The sequence below is a fragment of the Anolis carolinensis genome, unplaced genomic scaffold (genome assembly GCF_035594765.1).
Source record: "Anolis carolinensis isolate JA03-04 unplaced genomic scaffold, rAnoCar3.1.pri scaffold_9, whole genome shotgun sequence".
Taxonomy (NCBI): Eukaryota; Metazoa; Chordata; class Lepidosauria; order Squamata; family Dactyloidae; genus Anolis; species Anolis carolinensis.
This window is the reverse complement of record NW_026943820.1, coordinates 18372104-18395661: the sequence shown is the minus strand read 5'-3', so window position 1 is coordinate 18395661 and position 23558 is coordinate 18372104. Positions and strand designations below refer to the sequence as shown.

The following is a 23558-nucleotide window of genomic DNA, read 5'->3' as shown; positions in this document are numbered from 1 at the left end:
CCCAGCTTCACCATCTGGGAACGGCCCTCCAGGAAGGACTGAAGCCATGACAGAGCCATGCCCCCAAGACCCATCCCGGAGAGCCGTCCCAGAAGGATACCATGGTCGATGGTATCGAAAGCCGCTGAGATGTCCAAGAGAACCAGCAGGGTCACACTCCCCCTGTCCAGCTCCCTGCGGAGGTCATCCACCAAGGCGACCAAAGCCGTCTCAGTACTGTGACCAGGTCTAAAGCCAGACTACGATGGGTCCAGAAAATCGGTGTCATCCAGGAAACCCTGGAGCTGCGAGGCAACCACCCGCTCCAGGACCTTGCCCAAGAAAGGGAGGTTCGAGATTGGTCTGTAGTTGTTTAGAATGGCCGAATCAAGGGAGGCCTTCTTCAATATAGGCCTCACTATGGCCTGTTTGAGGACAGATGGAAATTTGCCTTGATCCAAAGAGGCATTAATTATCATCACAAACCACTCTACCAACCCTCCTCTGGCCGATTTAATTAGCCACGAGGGGCAAGGGTCTGCAGAGCAAGTGGTCGCTCTCACCGCCCCAAGGATCCTGTCCACGTCATCCGGGCGAACAAGCTGAAACGAATCCCACAAGTTCGAACAGACAGGTGCCTCAGTTACCTCTTTTGGCACTGCAACAAAACTAGCATCCAAGTCGAAGCGAGTCTGAGCGACTTTGTCTGCAAAGTGGTGCGCGAACTCGCTGCACCGAGTTGCCGAGTCTTCGGGTGCCCCTCCCCCCTCAGGAGGGTGAAGGAGCTCCCCGACGACCCGAAACAACTCCGATGGTCTGTTAGTTGCAGACGCTATGCGGGCAGTCGTGAAGGTCTTCCTGGCTGCCCGCAAAGCCGCGGAGTAGGCCCTAATAGCGGCTCTAGCCCGTGCTCGGTCAGAAACGCTACGAGTTTTCCGCCAGTGGCACTCTAGTCCCCTCCTCGAGCGCTTCATCACTGCCAGCTCCTCCGTGAACCAGGGAGCCGAAGTGACTCTTCGCAATGAGAGGGGACGTTCGGGGGCGATCATGTCAATTGCCCTGGACATCTCGCTATTGTAGCGATCTACCAAGGCATCGACAGGATCGTCAGCCTCCATGACAGGAAGATCCCCAAGAGACCTCAAGAATCCATCTGGATCCATCAGTCTCCTGGGGCGGACCATCTTAATGGGTCCACCACGTCTAGATCCAGGGAAGTCATGCTCCCCCTCTATTCTGCCTTGGTCAGACCACACCTGGAATACTGTGTCCAATTTTGGGCACCACAGTTGAAGGGAGATGTTGACAAGCTGGAAAGCGTCCAGAGGAGGGCGACTAAAATGATTAAGGGTCTGGAGAACAAGCCCTATGAGGAGCGGCTTAAAGAGCTGGGCATGTTTAGCCTGCAGAAGAGAAGGCTGAGAGGAGACATGATAGCCATGTACAAATACGTGAAGGGAAGTCATAGGGAGGAGGGAGCAAGCTTGTTTTCTGCTGCCCTGCAGACTAGGACACGGAACAATGGCTTCAAACTACAGGAAAGGAGATTCCACCTGAACATCAGGAAGAACTTCCTCACTGTGAGAGCTGTTCGACAGTGGAACTCTCTCCCCGGGGCCGTGGTGGAGGCTCCTTCCTTGGAGGCTTTTAAACAGAGGCTGGATGGCCATCTGTCGGGGGTGCTTTGAATGCGATTTCCTGCTTCTTATCAGGGGGTTGGACTGGATGGCCCATGTGGTCTCTTCCAACTCTACTATTCTATGATTCTATGATACGAGAATTGGTATTTTAAGTGGTAACCAACAAGTGTGTTTTTTTCGACATAGGACAGTATGAAAGTAAATCTGTCTTGCAGGTGAATTATGGGGCAGCAAAAGGAATAGTTAAAAATATTTTCACAAATCAGTATATACAGTAGAGTCTCACTTATCCAAGCTAAACGGGCCGGCAGAAGCTTGGATAAGCGAATATCTTGGATAATAAGGAGGGATTAAGGAAAAGCCTATTGAACATCAAATTAGGTTATGATCTTACAAATTAAGCACCAAAACATCATGTTATGCAACAAATTTGACATAAAAAGTAGTTCAATATGCAGCAATGTTATGTTGTAATTACTGTATTTACGAATTTAGCACCAAAATATCACGATATATTGAAAACATTGACTACAAAAATGGCTTGGATTATCCAGAAGCTTGGATAAGCGAGGCTTGGATAAGCGAGACTCTACTGTATAACGTCATTGTTTATATCAGGACTTCCTAAACTTTTTCCACTCATGACTCTGGGTATATAATAGGTATAAAATTTACCGATAATAAACATTTATTTGGTATACAGTACATATAACTCTATCATTTATGAAAGATGTTTTGGGAAAGCAAAGAAAGTTTGCATACTAATGAGGTGGGTGTGCTTGGTTATTTTGCATTAAAAATTAAATCTTGGCAGAATATTTGATATTGCAGAATGTAGAGCATTTTCAGCGTTTTTCAGAGTTGATTGCTATTTTGATTTTATAATTGTCAGTGCTGAGAATGCCACTTCACGTTAAAACGTAGTACAAAACAGCAAAAGTATGTGTAGGATCATTTCAGAAATGGTTGGAAATTCGGTCCTAATCCTAAGTCAAAATCCATTTAATGATTTCTTCTAAGGAAACTCAAGTTTTAAACCTGTGTGGTTTGGCAATTTTTAATGTAACTTTTAATTGCGGGTGACTGTTTTTTTAAATTTCAATGGTACTGTAGATATAAAAAAAATGACATTAATTGAGGCATCAGTAGGTTAAATGTTTTTGAATATTTACATCAAGCTCTAATTTAAGATAAGACTGTCTAACTCTGATTAAATCATGATTCTCATCTTCTTCAATGTAAATGTGCTTATGTATCCTTTTAATAATAATAGAGTAAAATAATACATGTAATAATAATAATAATAATAATAATAATAACTACAGGAAAATAATACATGTAATAATAAATAAAGTAGAAAAATAGAGTAGAATAATAAATGTAATAATAATAAGTTCAGAGTGAAATAATAAATGTATTATTAATAATAATAAAAATAGAGTAAAATAAATGTAATACAGTAGAGTCTCGCTTATCCAACGTAAATGGGCCGGCAGAATGTTGGATAAGTTAATATCATCATCATCATCATTTAATTACTTATTAATCGCCCTCCATCCAAGATGCTCTAGGCAATTTACAAGATAAAATTGTAAAGGATAAAAATACATACATACAAATATTGATAAAATTAACATAGATTAAAAGCTCTAGTAAAGAGCCAGGTCTTGAGTGCTAGGGTATATGTTGGATAATAAGGAGAGATTAAGGAAAAGCCTATTAAACATCAAATTAGGTTATGATTCTACAAATGAAGCACCAAAACATCATGTTATACAACAAATTTGACAGAAAAAAGTAGTTCAATACACACTAATGCTATGCAGTAATTACTGTATTTATGAATTTAGCACCAAAATAATACGATGTATTGAAAACATTGAATACAAAAATGCATTAGATAATCCAGAACATTGGATAAGCGAGTCTTGGATAAGTGAGACTCTACTGTAGTAGCAACAATAATAGAGTACAATAATAAATGTAATAATAATAGAGTAAAATAATAAATGTAATAATACCAATAATAATAGAGAAAAATAATAAATGTGCCATATATTCTTGAGTATAAGCTGACCCAAATATAAGCTAACCAGGACCCTCATCTGAGTATAAGCCGAGGGGGGTTTTTTTAGTCTTAAAAAAAGGGCTGAAAAACTAGGCTTATACTTGAGTATATACAGTACTTTGCATATGCACTTTCCCGTGCTATGATTCTATTACCATAAAACACATTATAAAATACGCCTACCTGTATTTTATAATGTGTTTTATGAATACTGATGTAAGTTAACAACAATTTTTAACTGATTTATATTGCACTGTATAATTTTTATATATGCGTTTTATTGTAAGCCACCCTGAGTCCCTTGTTGGGTGAGAAGGGCGGGATATAAATATTGTAATAAATAAATAAATAAATATTATATTGTTCAGCATAGAGAATGTGCCCAACTTGCTCCTTGAAAAATCTTTGTATCTCAAGAACATAGACAGCATTCTCTCCTTACAAGAGGAAAAAGGAGTGTCTTTACTCCTAGTCCCTGCACAATAAAACACTGGCAATCTGAAAAGTACACTAATAGAGAATAATGTATAAATGTCAGAATAAATGTTTAGGCCTCACTGCAGAACTAGGGCTCCAAGTCATGTGGCATTTAATGTGCACATGCAGAAGATGCTAACCGTTCTATTTAACAGTTTAGTCAACATATTTCCTCTATTTTTTTTCTTCCTAAAAGCATTCTGCAATGAAGGTTTTGTCTCTTTCTTCCAAGTTCAAACACCTTTTGTCTCTTCCTGAAATTATGCAACATGCTGCAGGTCAAGGAAAGAAACACGTCTCTCCAGAACTGGCAACAGATTGGTTATCTCAAGGCATTCATCTGATTCCTATATATGGGAGAAAGCTGAGATGTACATAAAATAAAATTATTTCTGGCATTCAAGGAACCAGGAGGAACAGATTCATTACAGGAGAAATGTAATCTTCATCCTCCCCCAGACCATTCCTCTCGGAATTCCTTGTGGATGTCGAAATGCTAATTATCAGTCAATGAGGTGACAGCTCAACACCAATCTCTGTGTGATTCACATTTGAAAGATAGGTACGAATATGGTGAATGCTGATCAAACATAATTAGTATTGGGTTGCTATGAATTTTCTGACTAGGCAAGTGGGGCTTAGTTTCCAACAGACCTCACAACCTCTAAGAATGCTTGCCATAGATGTGGGCGAAATGTCAGGAGAGAATGCTTCTGGAACATGGCCATACAGCCCAGAAAACACACAGCAATCCAGTGATTCCACCCATGAAAGTCTTCGACAACACATAATGAATATTGTTAGGTGGATTGGGAATTGGTTAACTGTCTGAGCCCAAAGGAGTGCTGACCATTGGCTTCTCTTCGTCTTGAAGAGAAGTGACCAGAGCGCTGCCACAGGATTCTGTCCTGGGCCTAGTACTATTCAAAATCTTCAAAAATGATTTGCATGAGTAGAAGACATCTTTATCACATTTATAAAAGTAAAGGTAAATAATAATAATAATAATAATAATAATAATAATAATAATAATAATTTGTTCTGATGGCTTGCCATCAGAACAAATGCAATTAAGGCCAAGATCGAAAAATCAGCTGATGACCCAAAATGCAGACTGTGCAAGGAAACCGACGAAACCATTGATCATATCCTCAACTCCTGTAAGAAAATTGCACAGACAGACTACAAACAGAGGCACAACTATGTGGCCCAAATGATTCATTGCAACTTATGCCTCAAGTACCTCAAGCAGCAAAGAACTGGTGGGATCACAAACCTGCAAAACTTTTGGAAAATGACCACGCAAAAATACTGTGGGACTTCCGAATCTAGACTGACAAAGTTCTGGAACACAACACACCAGACATCACAGTTGTGGAAAATAAAAAGGTTTGGATCATTGATGTCGCCATACCAGGTGACAGTCACATTGACGAAAAACAACAGGAAAAACTCAGCCGCTATCAGGACCTCAAGATTGAACTTCAAAGACTCTGGCAGAAACCAGTGCAGGTGGTCCTGGTGGTGATGGGCACACTGGGTGCCGTGCCAAAAGATCTCAGCCGGCATTGGAAACCATAGACATTGACAAAATCACGATCTGCCAACTGCAAAAGGCCACCCTGCTGGGATCTGTGCGCATCATCCGAAAATACATCACACAGTCCTAGACACTTGGGAAGTGTTCGACTTGTGATTTTTTGATATGAAATCCAGCATATCTAACTTGTTTGCTGTGTCATAATAAAATAATAATAATAATAATAATAATAATAATAATAATAATAATAATAATAATAATTTTATTTTTATACCCCGCCCCATCTCCCCGAAGGGACTTGGAGCGGCTTACATGGGGCCAAGCCCAGTCCACAATAAAAACAAAGCAATAAAGACAAATACTGTAATAACAATAAAAGCCAGTCATAAAATCACATTCAAGAACAAAAGGTAAAATAGTGTAAAGGTTTCCCCTGACGTTAAGTCCAGTCATGTCTGACTCTGGGGTTGGTGCTCATCTCCATTTCTAAGCTGAAGAGCCGGCGTTGTCCGTAGACACCTCCAAGGTCATGTGGCCATAGGCATGACTGCATGGAGCACTGTTACCTTCCCACCGGAGCGGTACCTATTGATCTACTCACATTTGCATGTTTTCGAACTGCTAGGTTGGCAGAAGCTGGAGCTAACAGCCGATGCTCATTCCGCTCCCGGGATTTGAACCTGGGACCTTTTGGTCTGCAAGTTCAGCAGCTCAGTGCTTTAACACACTTCACCACCGGGGTTCCTATCACATTTATAGATGACACCAAATTGGGAGAGGTAGCTAACACCCCTGAAGACAAGATCACAATCCAAAAATAACAACAGAGAGAAATGTAAGGTCTACATTTAGGAAATAAAAATGAAACAAACTCATATAGGATGGGTGGCACCATGTCAAAAGGATCTAGGAGACTATAAGCTGAGCATGAGACAACAGTGTGATGCAGCAGCTAAAAGGGTCAATGTGATCGCAGTTCGCTTTTCGCGGATTTGCTTTTTCCCGGTTCTTCACTAAACTCTAAAAGAATATTATAAATCATAAACAATTACAATTTACAGCCTAAGGAAGGAAGGAAGGAGAAGCCGAAAGGAGAGAAAAGGAGCCCAAGTGGCAATGGGAGAAGGGGGCGATTTATCAAAACACGAGTGGTTGATAAAGACTTAAAATAGTGTTTTTTTCGTGTCAGGAGCAATCAGAGTTGCTTCTGGAGTGAGAGAATTGGCCATCTGCAAAGACATTGCCCAGGGGACGCCCGGATGTTTTTGATGTTTTACCATCCTTGTGGGAGGCTTCTCTCATGTCCCCGCATGGAGCTGGAGCTGAGAGAGGGAGCTCATTCACACTCTCCCCGGGTGGGATTCGAACCTGGCAGCTTTCAGGTCAGCAACCCAACCTTCAAGTCACAAGGATTTTATCCCCTAGGCCACCGGAGGCTCCACTTAAAACAGTGTATAACTACTAAAATAATGTATAAATATAAAAACATAGAGTCCCTATTTTGCGGACTTTCACTTATTGCGGGTGGTCCTGGAACATAACCCCAGCGATAAGTGAGGGAACACCGTATAGTGTCAAGATTGAGGGAAGTGATAGTCCCACTCTCTTCTGTTTTGATCAGACCTCACCTGGAATAGAACTGTGTCCAGTCTGGGCACCACAATTTAAGAACGAGAGTGACAAATTTGACCATGTCCAGAGAAGGGAGACCCAATGATCAAAGATTTGGAAGTCAAGCTATACAAGGAACGGCTTAAAGACCTGGGAAAGTTTAGTTTGGAGACAAAGAAGGCTGATATTTAAATATTTCAAAGGATGCCACATTGAGGAGGGGGCAAGGTTGTTTTTTGCTGCTTTGGAGACTAGGACACAATGGAGTAACAGATTCCACCTAAACATTAGGAAGAACTTCCTGACAATAAGGCCTGTTTGGCAGTGGAATATGATGTCTTAGAGGAGTTATAGGCAAACTTTGGCCTGGTAGGCTGTTAGGAGTCCCCAGGAGGGCATTTTTGCCCATACCTGTCTTAGAGCGTGGTAGGGTCTCCTTCTCTGGAAGTTTTTAAGCAGAGGCTGGATGGCTATCTGTGGGGGTGGCTTTGACTGTGCTTTTCCTGCATGGAAGGGGGTTGGACCAGATGGCCCTTGGAGCCTCTTCCAATGTTATGATTCTATGATTCTAAAAATACCTTTATACATAATTTTGTTGAACCTAAAGTTGTGGTAGAAAAATATCCTTTAAACTTGATTATTTACTTTTGCAGTGACAAAATCTAACTTTCCACCACACCTCCCTGCTGGAGATACATTATTTCCATCTAATCTCCAAATATACAGCTTGGTTGTACAGTGTTCCCTCACTACTTCGCGGTTCACTTTTTGTGGATTCGCTGTTTTGCAGTTTTTCCAATAAACTCTAAAAGACTATTATAAATCATAAAAAATTACAATTTACAGCCTAAGGAAGGGAGGAAGGAGAAGCCGAAGGGAGAGAAAAGGAGCCCAAGCGGCAATAGGAGGAGAAGGAGGCGATTTATCAACACACGATTGGTTGACAGAGACTTAAAATAGTGTATAACTACTAAAATAATGTATAAATATTAAAATAATTATAGTGTTCCTACTTCCCAGATTTTCACTTATTGCAGGTGGTCCTGGAACATAACCTCAGTGATAAGTGAGGCAACACTGTACCACAAAGTTTTCCTTTCTTCCCTACTACAATCATACGATTTAATTATTGATTATAATTTAATTATTATTATTATTAATTATTAATTAATTAATTATTATTAATTATTTTTTTCTGATGAAACTCTATCTCCTGGAGCTAATGCTATTTTCCCTGAGCCACTTCCACCAGAAAAACAAATGCAGCCAATTCCCCCAAATGTCCCCAGGATAAATAAGCTGTTCATAGCTAAAACAAAACTGTTTTTAAAAAACCCATAATGTAGCACCAAAGGCGGGCCCCTGGTGGCACAGTGTGTTAAAGCACTGAGTTGCTGAACTTGCGGACCAAAAGGTCCCGGGTTCAAATCCCAAGAGCGGAATGAGCGCCTGCTGTTAAGCTCCAGCTTCTGCCAACCTAGCAGTTCGAAAACATGCCAATGTGAGTAGATCAATAGGTACCGCTCCGGCGGGAAGGTAACGGCGCTCCATGCAGTCATGCCTATGGCCACATGACCTTGGAGGTGTCTATGGACAACGCCGGCTCTTCGGCTTAGAAATGGAGATGAGCACCAACCCCCTGGACTTAATGTCAGGGGAAACCTTTACCTTTAGGTAAAGGTAAAGGTGAAGGTTTCCCGTGACGTTAAGTCCAGTCGTGACCGACTCTGGCGGTTGGTGCTAATCTCCATTTCCAAGTCGAAGAGCCGGCGTTGTCCATAGACATCTCCAGGTCATGTGGCCGGCATTGTCGAAAAGATAAACAAACACTATAAAGGTTCAAAACATAAAAAGAGATATGTATATTAGAGCAACTTGCAAAGGCCACAGAAATAGTCAGGCCTCTCTGAGTATAGAGCTATCTTGCTTCTATGTAAAAAGGATAAGCGAATACTATAAAGTTTCAAAACATAAGTTGCATTATGTAATTCAGAGCACCATATACATACAATATTGAAAATAATAAGTACAGTCAACTGTTATAATCCACAGTAGTATCTTCCAGACTGTAATAGTCTCCACTATTTAAACATCAATTGGCAACCAAAATAATATAAACACATTCAACCTTTGCAAAATAATATTGGTTAATATATCTTTTAAGACTTCACAGGTATTGAAAGGCTTGTTCCAAAAACCTTGACCAAAAGTTCTTTTGATTCTTTGAGATCCTGTGTTGATGATATCAAATGTATAGCATATCTCTTGAAATTACAGAAATTACATGTGATTGGCATGACTACATGGAACACCGTTACCTTCCCGCTGGAGCGGTACCTATTGATCTACTCACATTGGCATGTTTTCGAACTGCTAGGTTGGCAGGAGCTGGGGCTAACAGCGGGCGCTCATTCCACTCCCGGGATTTGAACCTGGGACCTTTTGGTCCGCAAGTTCGGCAGCTCAGCGCTTTAACACACTGTGCCACCAGGGGCCCCACCTTTACCTTTACCTATCACCAAAGGCAAGGAAAAGCCCAATGCAGAAATGGGTTATCAATCCCCACACTCGATTAATCACATTTACAAGAAAGGAAGCGCATGCACCATTTGACACAGGCACGGGAGAAATGCCCTCCCCTCTCAAATCCCCAGAAAAAAAACAAAAACCCATCAGAATCTGCTCTTAGCTCCCCCAAATGCTGCATCCATTCATACATAAACAACCTTGTCCTCTACGCAATGCTCAGCTGACAAGTGCAAAATCAAGCCGCTGCTGCTTCCAGTCGTGTCACAAAAATACCTGGCAAGGCATATGCTGTCATATGGCACACACAAGCCCCAGTGCTGTGCATTTGCAAGAAAGGAAAGGAAAGGGGTGTCTTACATTGGGCTTGCTGGGGGGCTGGCCGGTCCTGCGGTTGGGCCTGGGCCTGTGCCGGGTGTAGTGCTCCAGTTTCTCCCCTGCAGTCGGCAGGTCCATAAGGGATTTCGCGGATGCAGGCTCTGTGCGAGGAAGCAGCCCACTCCCAGCCTCAGCATCCTTTGTGGAGGCAGGGCGTGACTTTGCGGAGGAGGCACAGCTGAGTGACAGCTCAGCCTGGGGGGCCCCAATCTTGTTATCTCCCTCCTCTGCCGTAAGATCCAAGAGACCTGGAAGAAAAAATGGGAGGAGGGGGCAGCAGGGGAGGGGTGGAGGTGGGGATGAAGAGAGAGAGACAGACACAGAGAGAGATCCCCGCAGTTGCCAGGCGGACACTGTGCAGCCCAGCAGTGTCTCTTGTCACACAGGCAGATTTGTTATATACTCAACTGACAAGGCGGACTTGGCTACTGTTGCTACTGTTCCTGGGGGGCCCCCTCTCTCCACCAATAAGAATGGCCCAACATACCTCAGAAAGGATGAGGAGGAGCATCCGCAGCAAGTGCATCCGCTGGGCTGGTCTTGCACAGCACAGGGATTGGATTCTCAACACACATACACACACACACATGCACCTAGAGCAACGATGGTGTCAAAATTCACCAAAAAAAAAAAAAACCTAGCATGATTTGGGTGGTGTGTCACTTTGAGAGAAAAAAAACAACATAATTTCGCAATATGTATAGTTTAAATAACAAAAATATATAATTGTAATATATAACTGTATTTAATAAATAAAAAAATATTTACTACTCTTATTTCCATGTACAACAATCTATGGTACCTCTTGCACTTTCCACGCTGATTTCTCTCTATTCTAGTTTCAATGTAGTGATTAATAATAATAATAATAATAATAATAATAATAATAATAATTGTATGACAGCAAACAAGATAGATATGCTGGATTTCGTATCACAGAATCACAAGTCGAACACTTCCCAAGTGTCTAGGACTGTGTGATGTATTTTCGGATGATGCGTGCAGATCCCAGTAGGGTGGCCTTTTGCAGTTGGCAGATCGTAATTTTCTCAATGTCTATTGTTTCCAAATGCCGGCTGAGATCTTTTGGCACGGCACCCAGTGTGCCCATCACCACCGGGACCACCTGCACTGGTTTCTGCCAGAGTCTTTGAAGTTCAATCTTGAGGTCCTGATAGCAGCTGAGTTTTTCCTGTTGTTTTTCGTCAATGCGACTGTCACCTGGGATGGCGACATCAATGATCCAAACCTTTTTCTTTTCCACAACTGTGATGTCTGGTGTGTTGTGTTCCAGAACTTTGTCAGTCTGGATTCGGAAGTCCCACAGTATCTTTGCGTGCTCATTTTCCAATACTTTTGTAGGTTTGTGATCCCACCAGTTCTTTACTGCTGGGAGGTGGTACGTGAAGCATAAGTTCCAATGAATCATTTGGGCCACATAGTTGTGCCTCTGTTTGTAGTCTGTCTGTGCAATTTTCTTACAGCAGCTGAGGAGATGATCGTCGGCTTCCTTGCACAGTCTGCATTTTGGGTCATCAGCTGATTTTTCGATCTTGGCCTGAATTGCCTTTGTTCTGATGTCTTGCTCCTGGGCTGCAAGGATCAGGCCTTCTGTCTCCTTCTTCAGGGTCCCATTTGTGAGCCAGAGCCAGGTCTTCTCCTTATCAGATTTTCCTTCAGTTTTGTCAAGTAACTTTCCATGCAGTGTTTTGTTGTACCAGCTGTCAGCTCTAGTTTGTAGTGTGGTTTTCTTGTACTGATTTTTTGTCTGCTGTGCTTTGAGGAGTTTCTGATTTTTGACTTCAATCAATAAATTATTATTATTATTATTATTTGCATTTCTATACCACTTTTCTCACCCCTGGGGGGACTCAAGGCAGTTTACAACATAATAAATGGCAAAATTCAATGCCTTACAAATATATAAAAATATATAACATATCTAAATAAAATACATACAACTGTAGATTAAATCCATTAAAACTATAAAAACATCAAACAAAGACATATGCATAAAAACATGCTATTACAGCAATTAACACAGATCCCTTCTCTTCTCTTCCCCCACCACAATCCCCCATCTCCCTAATATAATAATAATATACTAGTAATAATATGACAATATACTACAATAATAATAGAATAATAATAGAATGAAATAATTATATATAACTGTGCCCGGCCACGCGTTGCTGTGGCGAAGTACGGTGGTATGGGAAATAAAGTACAGTAGAGTCTCACTTATCCAACATAAATGGGCCGGCAGAACGTTGGATAAGCGAATATGTTGGATAATAAGGAGGGATTAAGGAAAAGCCTATTAAACATCAAATTAAGTTACGATTTTACAAATTAAGCACCAAAACATCATGTTATACAACACGTTTGACAGAAAAAGTAGTTCAATACACAATAATGCTATGTAGTAATTACTGTATTTACGAATTTAGCACCAAAATATCATGATGTATTGAAAACATTGACTACAAAAATGCGTTGGATAATCCAGAACATTGGGTAAGTGAGTGTAGGATAAGTGAGACTCTACTGTATGTCTTTTGTGGCCAAATTTGGTGTGATTTCATCAAGTGGTTTTGTTGTTTACTCCATAGGAATTATGCACATTACATTTATATATATATATATATATATATACACAGACACACACACACATAGACAGTAGAGTCTCACTTATCCAACATTCGCTTATCCAACTTTCTGGATTATCCAATGCATTTTTGTAGTCAATGTTTTCAATACATTGTGATATTTTGGTGCTAAATTCATAAATTCAGTAGTTACAACATAAGATTGCTGTGTATTGAATTACTTTTTCTGTCAAATTTGTTGTATAACATGATGTTTTGGTCCTTAATTTGTAAAATCATAACCTAATTTGATGTTCAATAGGCTTCTCCTTAATCTCTCCTTATTATCCAACATATTCACTTATCCAACGTTCTGCCGGCCTGTTTATGTTGGATAAGTGAGACTCTACTGTGTGTGTGTGTGTGTGTGTGTGTGTGTGTGTATATATATATATATATATAATCATTCTATTATTATTCTATTATTGTAGTATATTATCATATCATTACTATTATAATATTATTCATTATTCGTGACTACATTAAAACTAGAATAGAGAAAAATCAGTGTGGAAACTGCAAGAGGTACCATAGATTGTTGTACATGGAAATAATGGTAGTAAATAGTTTTGATGTATTAAATACAGTTATATATTACAATTATGTATTTTTGTTATTTAAACTATACATATTGCGAAATTGTGGGGTTTTTTTCTCGAAGTGACACACCACTCAAGTCATGCTAGGTTTTTTGGTGAATTTTGACACACCAAGCTAAAAAAGGTTGCCCATCATTGACCTAGAGTATTATTTTCCAGCCAGTTCATGCTTTGTAGAAATGACTCTGGAGCGCCTACAATTATATTTCATTTTCTGCTCTGCTAAACTAAAGCAGCAGGGTGGGCGATTTTGTACCTACCGATTCTAGGAATCTGGTCTGCTTTTGGAGCGATGGTGGCAGGGAAACCAGGATCCTCACTGTCTGTTTTGCAAAGGAGCCAAGCAAATATGAACATTGAATGCCTGAATGCAGCTGCCCAGGCAAATAAGAGACCATTATGATAAGCCCACTTTCTGTACTTCAATCACCCTTTCGAACTGTGTTATTGCTTCAATTAGGTCCGTGGGGACATGCTATGTTACCCAGATCTCTCCTGTCATTTCTAGATCAGATTACCGTTGCCTAAATCCCATTCTCACAATATTGAGAAGATGACCTGAGCTGACTTTAGAAAGCAGATTGCTTTAGGAAGTCAGCTCAGGCCATCTTCTCGACATCGTGAGACTGGTTTCCCAACATTTAAAAATGTGTATCACTCTTAATATCAGATGCCAGGGGTGGAGTCTGGAACCTGACAAGGACTTGCATCCCATAATTTCTAGACAGATAGAGGAAATCAGAAGTAGCCATATGGCCTATGGAGAAGAAGGAAATATCATGAACAGATAAGTGATTTTAGGGTTGTCCAGATTTTAGGTTGTCCAGAACATATTAATTCTACAAGTGCAGAGAAAGTTGTTCAAGGGGACATTATCATTAAATCAGTCCTGCAGGAATGAGAGATTCTTGGCCAACATCCAAAGGGAATCAATCAATTGTCATCCCACCAAAAGGGATTTTACTTATTGATGACTCCATTGGGTCCAATGGGATATTGTTTTCTTCTACGTTCCTCTGGATTTGGATCAAACCATTTCACATAATACACAGGCATTATTATCAAATGTAAATTCATAAGCCTAAATGTGATGCTTTTCCTTTAATATCTGCTTTAAAACATTATTATTATTATTATTATTATTATTATTATTATTATTATTATTATTATTACTACTACTACTATTTTATTATTACACAGCAAAAAAGATAGATATGCTGGATTAGATGGGTAGATAGATGGGAAGCAAAAGCCTAAATGTGATGCTTTTCCTTTAATATCTGCTTTAAAACATTTATTATTATTATTATTATTAATAATAATATTATTAATATTATTATTTTATTATGACACAGCAAAAAAGATAGATATGCTGGATTAGATGGGTAGATAGATGGGAAGCAAAAGCCTAAATGTGATGCTTTTCCTTTAATATCTGCTTTAAAATATTATTATTATTATTATTATTATTATTATTATTATTATTATTATTTTATTATGACACAGCAAAAATATAGATATGCTGGATTTCATTTCACAAAATCACAAGTCAAACACTTCCCAAGTGTCTAGGACTGTGTGATGTATTTTCGGATGATGCGTGCATATCCCAGTAGGGTGGCCTTTTGCAGTTGGCAGATTGTGATTTTGTCAATGTCTATTGTTTCCAAATGCCGGCTGAGATCTTTTGGCACGACACTCAGTGTGCCCATCACCACCAGGACCACCTGCACTGGTTTCTGCCAGAGTCTTTGAAGTTCAATCTTGAGGTCCTGATAGCGGCTGAGTTTTTCCTGTTGTTTTTCGTCAATGCGACTGTCACCTGGGATGGCAACATCAATGATCCAAACCTTTTTCTTTTCCACAACTGTGATGTCTGGTGTGTTGTGTTCCAGAACTTTGTCAGCCTGGATTCGGAAGTCCCACAGTATTTTTGCGTGCTCATTTTCCAATACTTTTGCAGGTTTGTGATCCCACCAGTTCTTTACTGCTGGGAGGTGGTACGTGAAGCATAAGTTCCAATGAATCATTTGGGCCACATAGTTGTGCCTCTGTTTGTAGTCTGTCTGTGCAATTTTCTTACAGCAGCTGAGGAGATGATCAATGGTTTCGTCGGTTTCCTTGCACAGTCTGCATTTTGGGTCATCAGCTGATTTTTCGATCTTGGCCTGAATTGCCTTTGTCCTGATGGCTTGCTCCTGGGCTGCAAGGATCAGGCCTTCTGTCTCCTTCTTCAGGGTCCCATTCGTGAACCATAGCCAGGTCTTCTCCTTATCAGCTTTTCCTTCAATTTTGTCAAGGAACTTTCCATGCAATGATTTGTTCTTTATTATTATTATTATTATTATTATTATTATTATTATTATTATTATTATTATTTCATTTCTATCCTGCTTTTTTCCCATGGGTGGGATTCAAAGTGGCGTACGAAGTTTTAAAACCTCAATACATATATATCAATACATAGTAAAGGTAAAGACTGCATGGAGCGCCGTTAACTTCCCGCCAGAGCGGTACCTATTCATCTCACATTTGCATGTTTTCGAATTGCTAGGTTAGCCGAAGCTGGGGCTAACAGCGGGAGCTCACCCCACTTCCTGGATTCGAACCGCCGACCTTTTGGTCAGCAATTCCAGCAGCTCAGTGGTTTAATCTGCTGTGCCACCAGGGCTCCCCACCAATACATCAATGCATAAAATACATAATTAATTAAAAACATCAAACACCTTTTTATAGAAATAACCCAACTTGGACACCACCTATATAACAATTAAAATTAACAACAAATATCATTAAATACCATTAAAAAAATTCCAACCTCAGGCCACTGAGGTTATTTGAAAAATCAGTTAAGGAGCTCCTAAGACATTTCATTTTCATAACGACCATGTCGCAGTTGCCAGAACCAACAAAACATTCAGAGGTGAATTCCACCAGCGGCTATCTGGCAGTGCCTATTATCATTCCTCTGGGAAGGCCTGTTTCTCATCTTCTGACTTTAAAATAATTCTTGCTAAAAAGTATTTCAGCTTTATGGATTTCAGAATAGCGGACTGATATGGTTCAGAAATACATATAAACATGTCTTACTGTTTTGTTCTGGTTTTGGCAGGGCATTCATACAGTTGCTGGGATTCCATTGTACCATCCTCTTGGATTGTGGAGAGAGGAAACAAACAAAAGTGAAGTTGGATCAGTTCAAGAGAGCGGAAACCCTCCAGGAAAAAGCCATCAGAGATAGTCAAATTTCAACAGGGCCATTTTAGAGAGAAATATACTCGACGGTCTTAGACTTATTCATACCTGGGCCCACCTTTAACTCAAGCAATGTATTTGGAGACCCATTTTTGATCTCTATATTTATATGATGACTGTTTAGCCAGAAGGGTTTAATTAGCACCACTTCTTCCTTAATTTCTTGATTCTATGACAATTTATCCTATGGATTGTCAGGTTGTGAGGTTTGTTGGAAACTAGGCAGGTGGGGTTTATATATCTGTGGAATGCCTAGAGTGGGAGAAAGAACTCTTCAATGGCTTCTCTGGGCAGTCTGACATGGTAGTTGTCAGTCTAACTCTAACCACTCTAACAACTACCGTGTCAGACTACCAGAGCCGGTCCAACAATGAGAAAAATTAAGCGGTCGCTTCGGGTGCAAAACATACGGGGGCGCAGTTGAGACTGCATTTTCTGTTGATTTGTTGTAAAACATGATGTTTTGGTGCTTAATTTGTAAAATCATAACCTAATTTGATGTTTAATAGATTTTCCTTAATCCCTCCTTATTATCCAAGATATTTGCTTATCCAACGCTTTTATTTTTCAGTGATTGGTTTGGCGGGGGGGGGGAGGGGGGCGCCAAAATTCTGTTCGCCTACACTTGAAAATTACCTAGGGCCGGCTCTGCAGACTACACAGAGAAGCCATTGAAATCCACAAGTATGTGGACAATTTCAACATAAAAGGAGGAAACTATGAAAATGAACAAAAGCAGTATTAAAAATCTCTAAAATTAGGACAGGAAATAAAGAACAACACTCAAAAACAGGAAAAATCCAGACAAGAAACCATCAGGGCCAGCTAATCACCTCCCAACAAAGGATTCCCCCAGGCAGGGAGCAGCCAAGCTTTGAAGCTGCAAGGCTATTCAATGCTAATCAAGGTGGCCAATTGCAACATTCTCACTTGCCTCCAATAAACAAGAATTCTTTCTCCCACCCTGGACATTATTCCACAGATATATAAACCCCTCTTGCCTAGTTTCCAACAAACCTCACAACCTCTGAGAATGCCTGCTATAGATGTGTGTAACGAAGTGTGATTTTTTATTTACAGATGCCATGTTTAACTGTGTTTTAAAAAGGGTTAATATTTCAGTTACTCTGCACCATGAGTTGGTTGCCATGGAGAAGGGGGCGGAGCAAACTGGGTTAGCTGAAGAGAGAGTAGAATTTGGAGGGAAACTCAGTCAGTCAGTGTGTCTGTGGTCAGCGAACCACAGGGAAGTCTGATTCTCAGTTGGAGGATCAGGGTGGCTCAAATGTTGGATTTTAAGTCAATTCTAAAATAAGTTTGGTGACTTATTTTAACGTAGTCTGTTTCCTGACTAGGAACAGATATTCTGTGATTGAAATTCACAGGGTGACTGCAGGTTTAGGCAGTGAAGAAAGAACTGACGTTTTAAGAAGTTTGGAACACCTCTATATAGCTTTGCATCTGTTCAGTAACGTGCCTCAAACAAGAAGAAAAGTTATTGTAACCATTAAGCTTGTGCCTCAATAAATGTGTTATTATTCCTTCAAACATCTCAGTCTCTGTCATATATACACACATCAAGAATAAACAAGAAGAAAAATAAAATTTTAAAAGTCTCCTCTCTACGTAGCCAGTGGCTAAATCTTCCAATAGTGGTGGCAAGAGTTGATGATCCCTTGACATCTGGTGGCCGCATTATAAACATTTTTACCTCTGGTGGTAGCGTAAATAAACATCTTTAATAACTGGTGGCAGCGGATATAGTTATATATATAATATAATTTAATAAAAACATCATCCTTCTCCACATCTCCGCAATCGGTGTCAGAGGTGGGATTTCAAAAAAGATTTACCCCCCTTTCTAACATCTTTGCAATTTGGTAGCAGCGGTGGGATTTTTAAAAAGATTTATCCCCTTTTCTGACATCTTTGCAATGTGCATGAAACATCAGGAGAGAATACTTCAGGAACCTGGCCATACAGCCTGGAAAACTCACCCCAACCCAGTGATTCTGGCCATGAAAGCCTTTGAAAACACAATTTATCCTATGATATTTGATTCTGTTCCCCCTCGCCTTTTACACTCTAATTGCCTGTAATTAACAAGCATTTCCATTTGGAAGATGCTGATAAGAAAGCTGCAAGATAGTAGCCAAGAATATGGTATCCATCAGAACCAACAGCATTACAACATATGTACATACAAGGTGTCCTCACCTTTTCAGGAGAGTTGGACGTAGGCGTGGGCTGAAGGTTAGATTTCTCCAGAAGCAGAGTTTCTTGAAACTGGTTCCGTGCAAGGTAAGACTGTATCTGCAAGCACCCAAAAGAGGAACACATTTTTGAAACTTGTGTTTACTTGGCCAACAGTGAATTGACCCAAAGCGTAGTCTAAGTATAGGCACCATGCTTCCCAGCATCCTGCACAGGTCCCTTGGTCAAAGGCCAAATAAGGCTCATTGGTAAAGCTCTTCTCCATTTCCTACCTTGTGGACAAGATCCTCCATTTCCTCCAGGTGGCTCTGGCAAGCCTGAGTCACATCGCTCATTGGCAACGGCATCGTCTTTAGTGTGAAATTCCTGCGGGAACAGACATTGCTTCTATCAAAGAGTCCGCCATCAGAGTGGCTTCAGGCTAGTCCACATACAATAATGACGTATGCATTTTACATGAAACTATATATGCCCAGTTATAACATGCATTTTTCTTCCTCTTGATAGAGTTATGCAGCAAGTGCTTATCGCAAATAAAGCAGCTTTGGAAGTGCACGTGCAGGCACAGCACATTTTGGTAATAACGATGCTTTACACCAAATAATTTTCTGGGATCCAATGTGGAAAGGAATTGGGATAGAAAGCCTAGGGCAATGATGGGCAACCTTTTGCGCTTGGTGTGTCCAAATTCACCAAAAAAACTAGCATGACTTGGGTGGTGTGTCACTTTGAGGAAAAAACCATAAATTCGCAATATGTATAGTTTAAATAACAAAAATATATAATTGTAATATATAACTGTATTCAATAAATCAAAAACTATTTACTGTAATACTAATAATATGATATAATAATATTAATTATATATTATATTTTACATGTAATATTACTAATAATATTACAATATATTGATACAGTACAAAATAGTAATTTATTGCCAGTATTGTACTATGCTAATAATATAATATTGTATGTAAATTTAATTTGTAAGCCGCTCTGAGTCCCCGGCGGGGTGAGAAGGGCGGCATATAAATGTAGCAAATAAATAAATAAATAGTTTTGGAATAATTTAAGATAAGACTGTCTCTGATTACCATATATACTCAAGTATAAGCCGACCCGAATATAAGCTGGCCAGAACCCTCTCTCAAGTTTAAGTCGAGGGGTTTGTTCGGCTCTTAAAAAGGGCTGAAAAACTCGGCTTATACTCGAGTACATATGGTATATCTCCTTTAATTATGTAAATGTGCTCAGAGGTGGAAATAACAGGAAAACAAGAAATATAGGTTCCTAAACAGAAAAAAGGAGGGACATGTTTCAGCAAAGGTTTTATGCAAAACTGACACTATGCACAGGTAAAACTAAGCAACCAGCTCAGGCCAGCCTGGAATCATTCTGTATGCTCCAGTTAATGATCGATTTTGGTGGTGAAACTTATAGGTCCATTCTTTCCCAGATCAAGCTTTTTGGATTCTTTACTGCATCCATGCTGCTGCAGGAAACAATGAAAATCTGTTTTTCTCCAGCCATCCTTCACAATCCTCCCAATAGTAATGGTGCAAATATATCATTGACAGAAGACAAGAAAAGGGTGGGATCCCATAGGAAATATGGGACACTTTTGAGGGCCCTTCCACACAGCCATATAACCCAGAATATCAGGTTTGAATATCTGCTTTGAACTGGATTATCTAAATCCACATTTACCATATATTCCGGTTCAAAGCAGAAAATGTGGGATTTCGTTAAGCTGTGTGGAAGGGGCCTAAGGCTTGGTTAACTGGGACATATGCCTGGATAAATGAGCAATGAGGTACACACCTTTCCAAAGCATGAGTAAAATCAAGAAATCCCCACAATGTTGTATTGTTCTTGTCCCAAATTAGAGTCCTGAGAAGAGGCAAGAAAAGAGAATAGCTGTTATTCCTGCTATCAAAATAAATATTCTTATACATCCCCCTGAAGCATTTCATTCCAGATGCCTTCCTATGGGGCACGAGAGCCTTGTTGAGCCGAGTTGTGGCACAGCTGGCTAGTAACCAGCTGCAATAAATCACTACTGACCGTGAGGTCATGAGTTCGAAGCCCGGGTCGGGTTAAGCCCCCGACCATTAAATAGCCCGGCTTGCTGTTGACCTATGCAGCTCCGAAAGACAGTTGTATCTGTCAAGTAGAGAAATTTAGGTACGCTTTATGCGGGAGGCTAATTTAACTAATTTACAACTTCATAAAACTGCCAGCAAAACACGAGGAAAGGAATGAGGAAGTACAGCCACTAGTGGACAGTGAAGCAACAGCTCCCCCCTGTGGCCGGAATCGTGAAGCTGGAAAAAAATGTTAAATGCCTCTGTGTCTGTCTATATATGTTGTTTGTCTGTTGGCATTGAATGTTTGCCATATATGTGTTCATTGTAATCCGCCCTGAGTCCCCTTCGGGGTGAGAAGGGTGGAATATAAATACTGCAAATAAATAAATAAATAAAATTTCTAGCTACCTCACATTACTTTATTATGCCATGGGCCTGTTTTATAAAACAGAGATTGGTGCCTAGTTGTTAAAAAATATTTTCCTGGGAATAAAATGGCCAGTGCTGCCCTCCTCCATGTGAAAATGCTCCATATCTCCTAGGACAATGATAGGCAACCTTTTGCGCTTGGTGTGTCAAAATTCACCAAAAAACCTAGCATGGCTTGGGTGGTGTGTCACTTCGAGAAAAAAACAGTAATTTCACAATATGTATAGTTTAAATAACAAAAATGTATAATTGTAATATATAACTATTTAATAAATCAAAAACTATGTACTACCACTATTTCCATGTACAACAATCTATGCTACCTCTTGCAGTTTCCATGCTGATTTCTCTCTATTCTAGTTTCAATGTAGTCATGAGCAATATAATAATAATATAATAGTAATAATATGATAATATACTACAATAATAGAATAATAATAGAATGAGATTATATATAATTATATATTATGTGCATAATTCCCATGGAGTAAACAACAAAACCACTGGACCAAACCACACCAAATTTGGCCACAAAAACATAGTCATCCAATCAATCTGCATGTGGCAGCATGTCAGCAAAAATGGTTAGGCGTGTCAGTGCTGACATGCGTGTCATAGGTTGGCCATTACTGTCCTAGAATGTAAGTTAGGGCAAGATAAACTCAGCACTGGAGTGGGTTCATACAAAAGTAAACTCTCCTTCCTGCCTTGTGTGTTCTTCCTTCTTAATTTTTCTCAGCTGACATTATGTGCTGTCTCAGGTCACAGTTTTAATCCGAGGGTTTGGGTACCTTTTTGAGCTGAAGGAAAGGGTAATAATCAGAGGCGGTCCAACGGCGAGGCGAAGTAAGTGGTGGCGCGCACTAACAGGGGGCGCTCTCGAGGCACCCCCATGTAAACGTGGTGCCGCCACAGTGCCGCTGTCGCCCGCCATCATCTCCCATCCTTTTTTTGGCTTCAGAAGCCTTGCGCATGCGCAGAGGAGTCCCATCGACTATTTTGGGCAATGGGACTCCTCTGCGCATGCGAAGGGCTTCGCTCGCTCTCGCAGTGACGTAAGGCACGCAAGCCACCCATCCGCATGAGCAATGGAAGCCCTGTGCGTGTGTGCGCATGCACAGGAGTCCCATCGGGCTCGCGCGGATAGGCGGCTTGCGTGCCTTACGTCACTGTGCGAGTGAGCGAAGCCTTGCACATGCACACAAGTCCCATCGCCCAAAATGGCCGATGGGACTCCTCGCGCCGTGTGGACATGTGACGAAAGGCAGGCCAGCCACCACGTGGAACAGCCGAGGTGCTAGGGGTGACTGGTCAGAGCTCACCATCTCGCCGATTTCTGCCTGCAGTGCCCACCTTCAGGTCAGCAGTACATATAATAAAAATAATGTTTTAAAAGGTTTGGGGAGAGGCTGTCACCACATATACATATGTGGTGGCATTATAAATATGTAAGGAAATTTTGGTACAAAATATTTAAAGAGATAGAGGATATAATGAACATCAAATTGGAAAGAAACCCTGGTATTGCATTATTATCAATATATAATAACAATAAGATGGATAAAAAAGAAAAAGAAGCAACAACAATAGACAATAGAAAGACTGCTTATAGCAAGGAACTGGAGACAAGTAATAGATGTACAGATTGAAGAATGGTATAAGAAGTATGGAAATTGGCAATAAATGATAAGCTAACATGCAAATTAAAAGTTAAAAGAGGGATATGGAAAAAAATGATTTTGAGGATGTATGGGGAAAATTTATTGAGAAAGGACTTCAAAAAAGGGATGGAGGGCTACCGCCTCAGGAAGAAATAAGATTTTGGTTGGACAATATATAAGAAATGGCTCGGGGTGGGAGGGGGGATACACAGTGGTGAAGAAATATAGACAAATGTTAACGATGTAGTAGATATAAATCAACAGTAGATATATAAAAGAATGATGCAAGTATTGTATGATAAATTAAATATCTGCTATGTGACAAAAGCAATTACTGTATGAAAAATTTTAAATTCAATAAAAACTATTTAAAATAAATAAATAAAAGGTTTGGGGGGGGCACCAAAAATTCTGTCTGCCTACTGTTCGTCAGAGCCTTGAGCCAG

General features: G+C 40.2%; 1 protein-coding gene across 1 annotated transcript in view; it reads right to left on the bottom strand.

Moving 5' to 3' along the window:
• Positions 1 to 23558, bottom strand: part of carmil2 (capping protein regulator and myosin 1 linker 2) — a 109051-nt gene that overhangs the window by 37087 nt on the left and 48406 nt on the right. The window contains exons 22-27 of the mRNA XM_062961875.1: positions 20757 to 20825; positions 19208 to 19301; positions 18939 to 19034; positions 16521 to 16617; positions 13727 to 13894; positions 10202 to 10467 (exon numbers count right to left, since the gene is read on the bottom strand). Of these exons, the coding sequence (XP_062817945.1) occupies positions 10202 to 10467; positions 13727 to 13894; positions 16521 to 16617; positions 18939 to 19034; positions 19208 to 19301; positions 20757 to 20825 (790 nt within the window). The remainder of the gene's footprint in view (positions 1 to 10201; positions 10468 to 13726; positions 13895 to 16520; positions 16618 to 18938; positions 19035 to 19207; positions 19302 to 20756; positions 20826 to 23558) is intronic.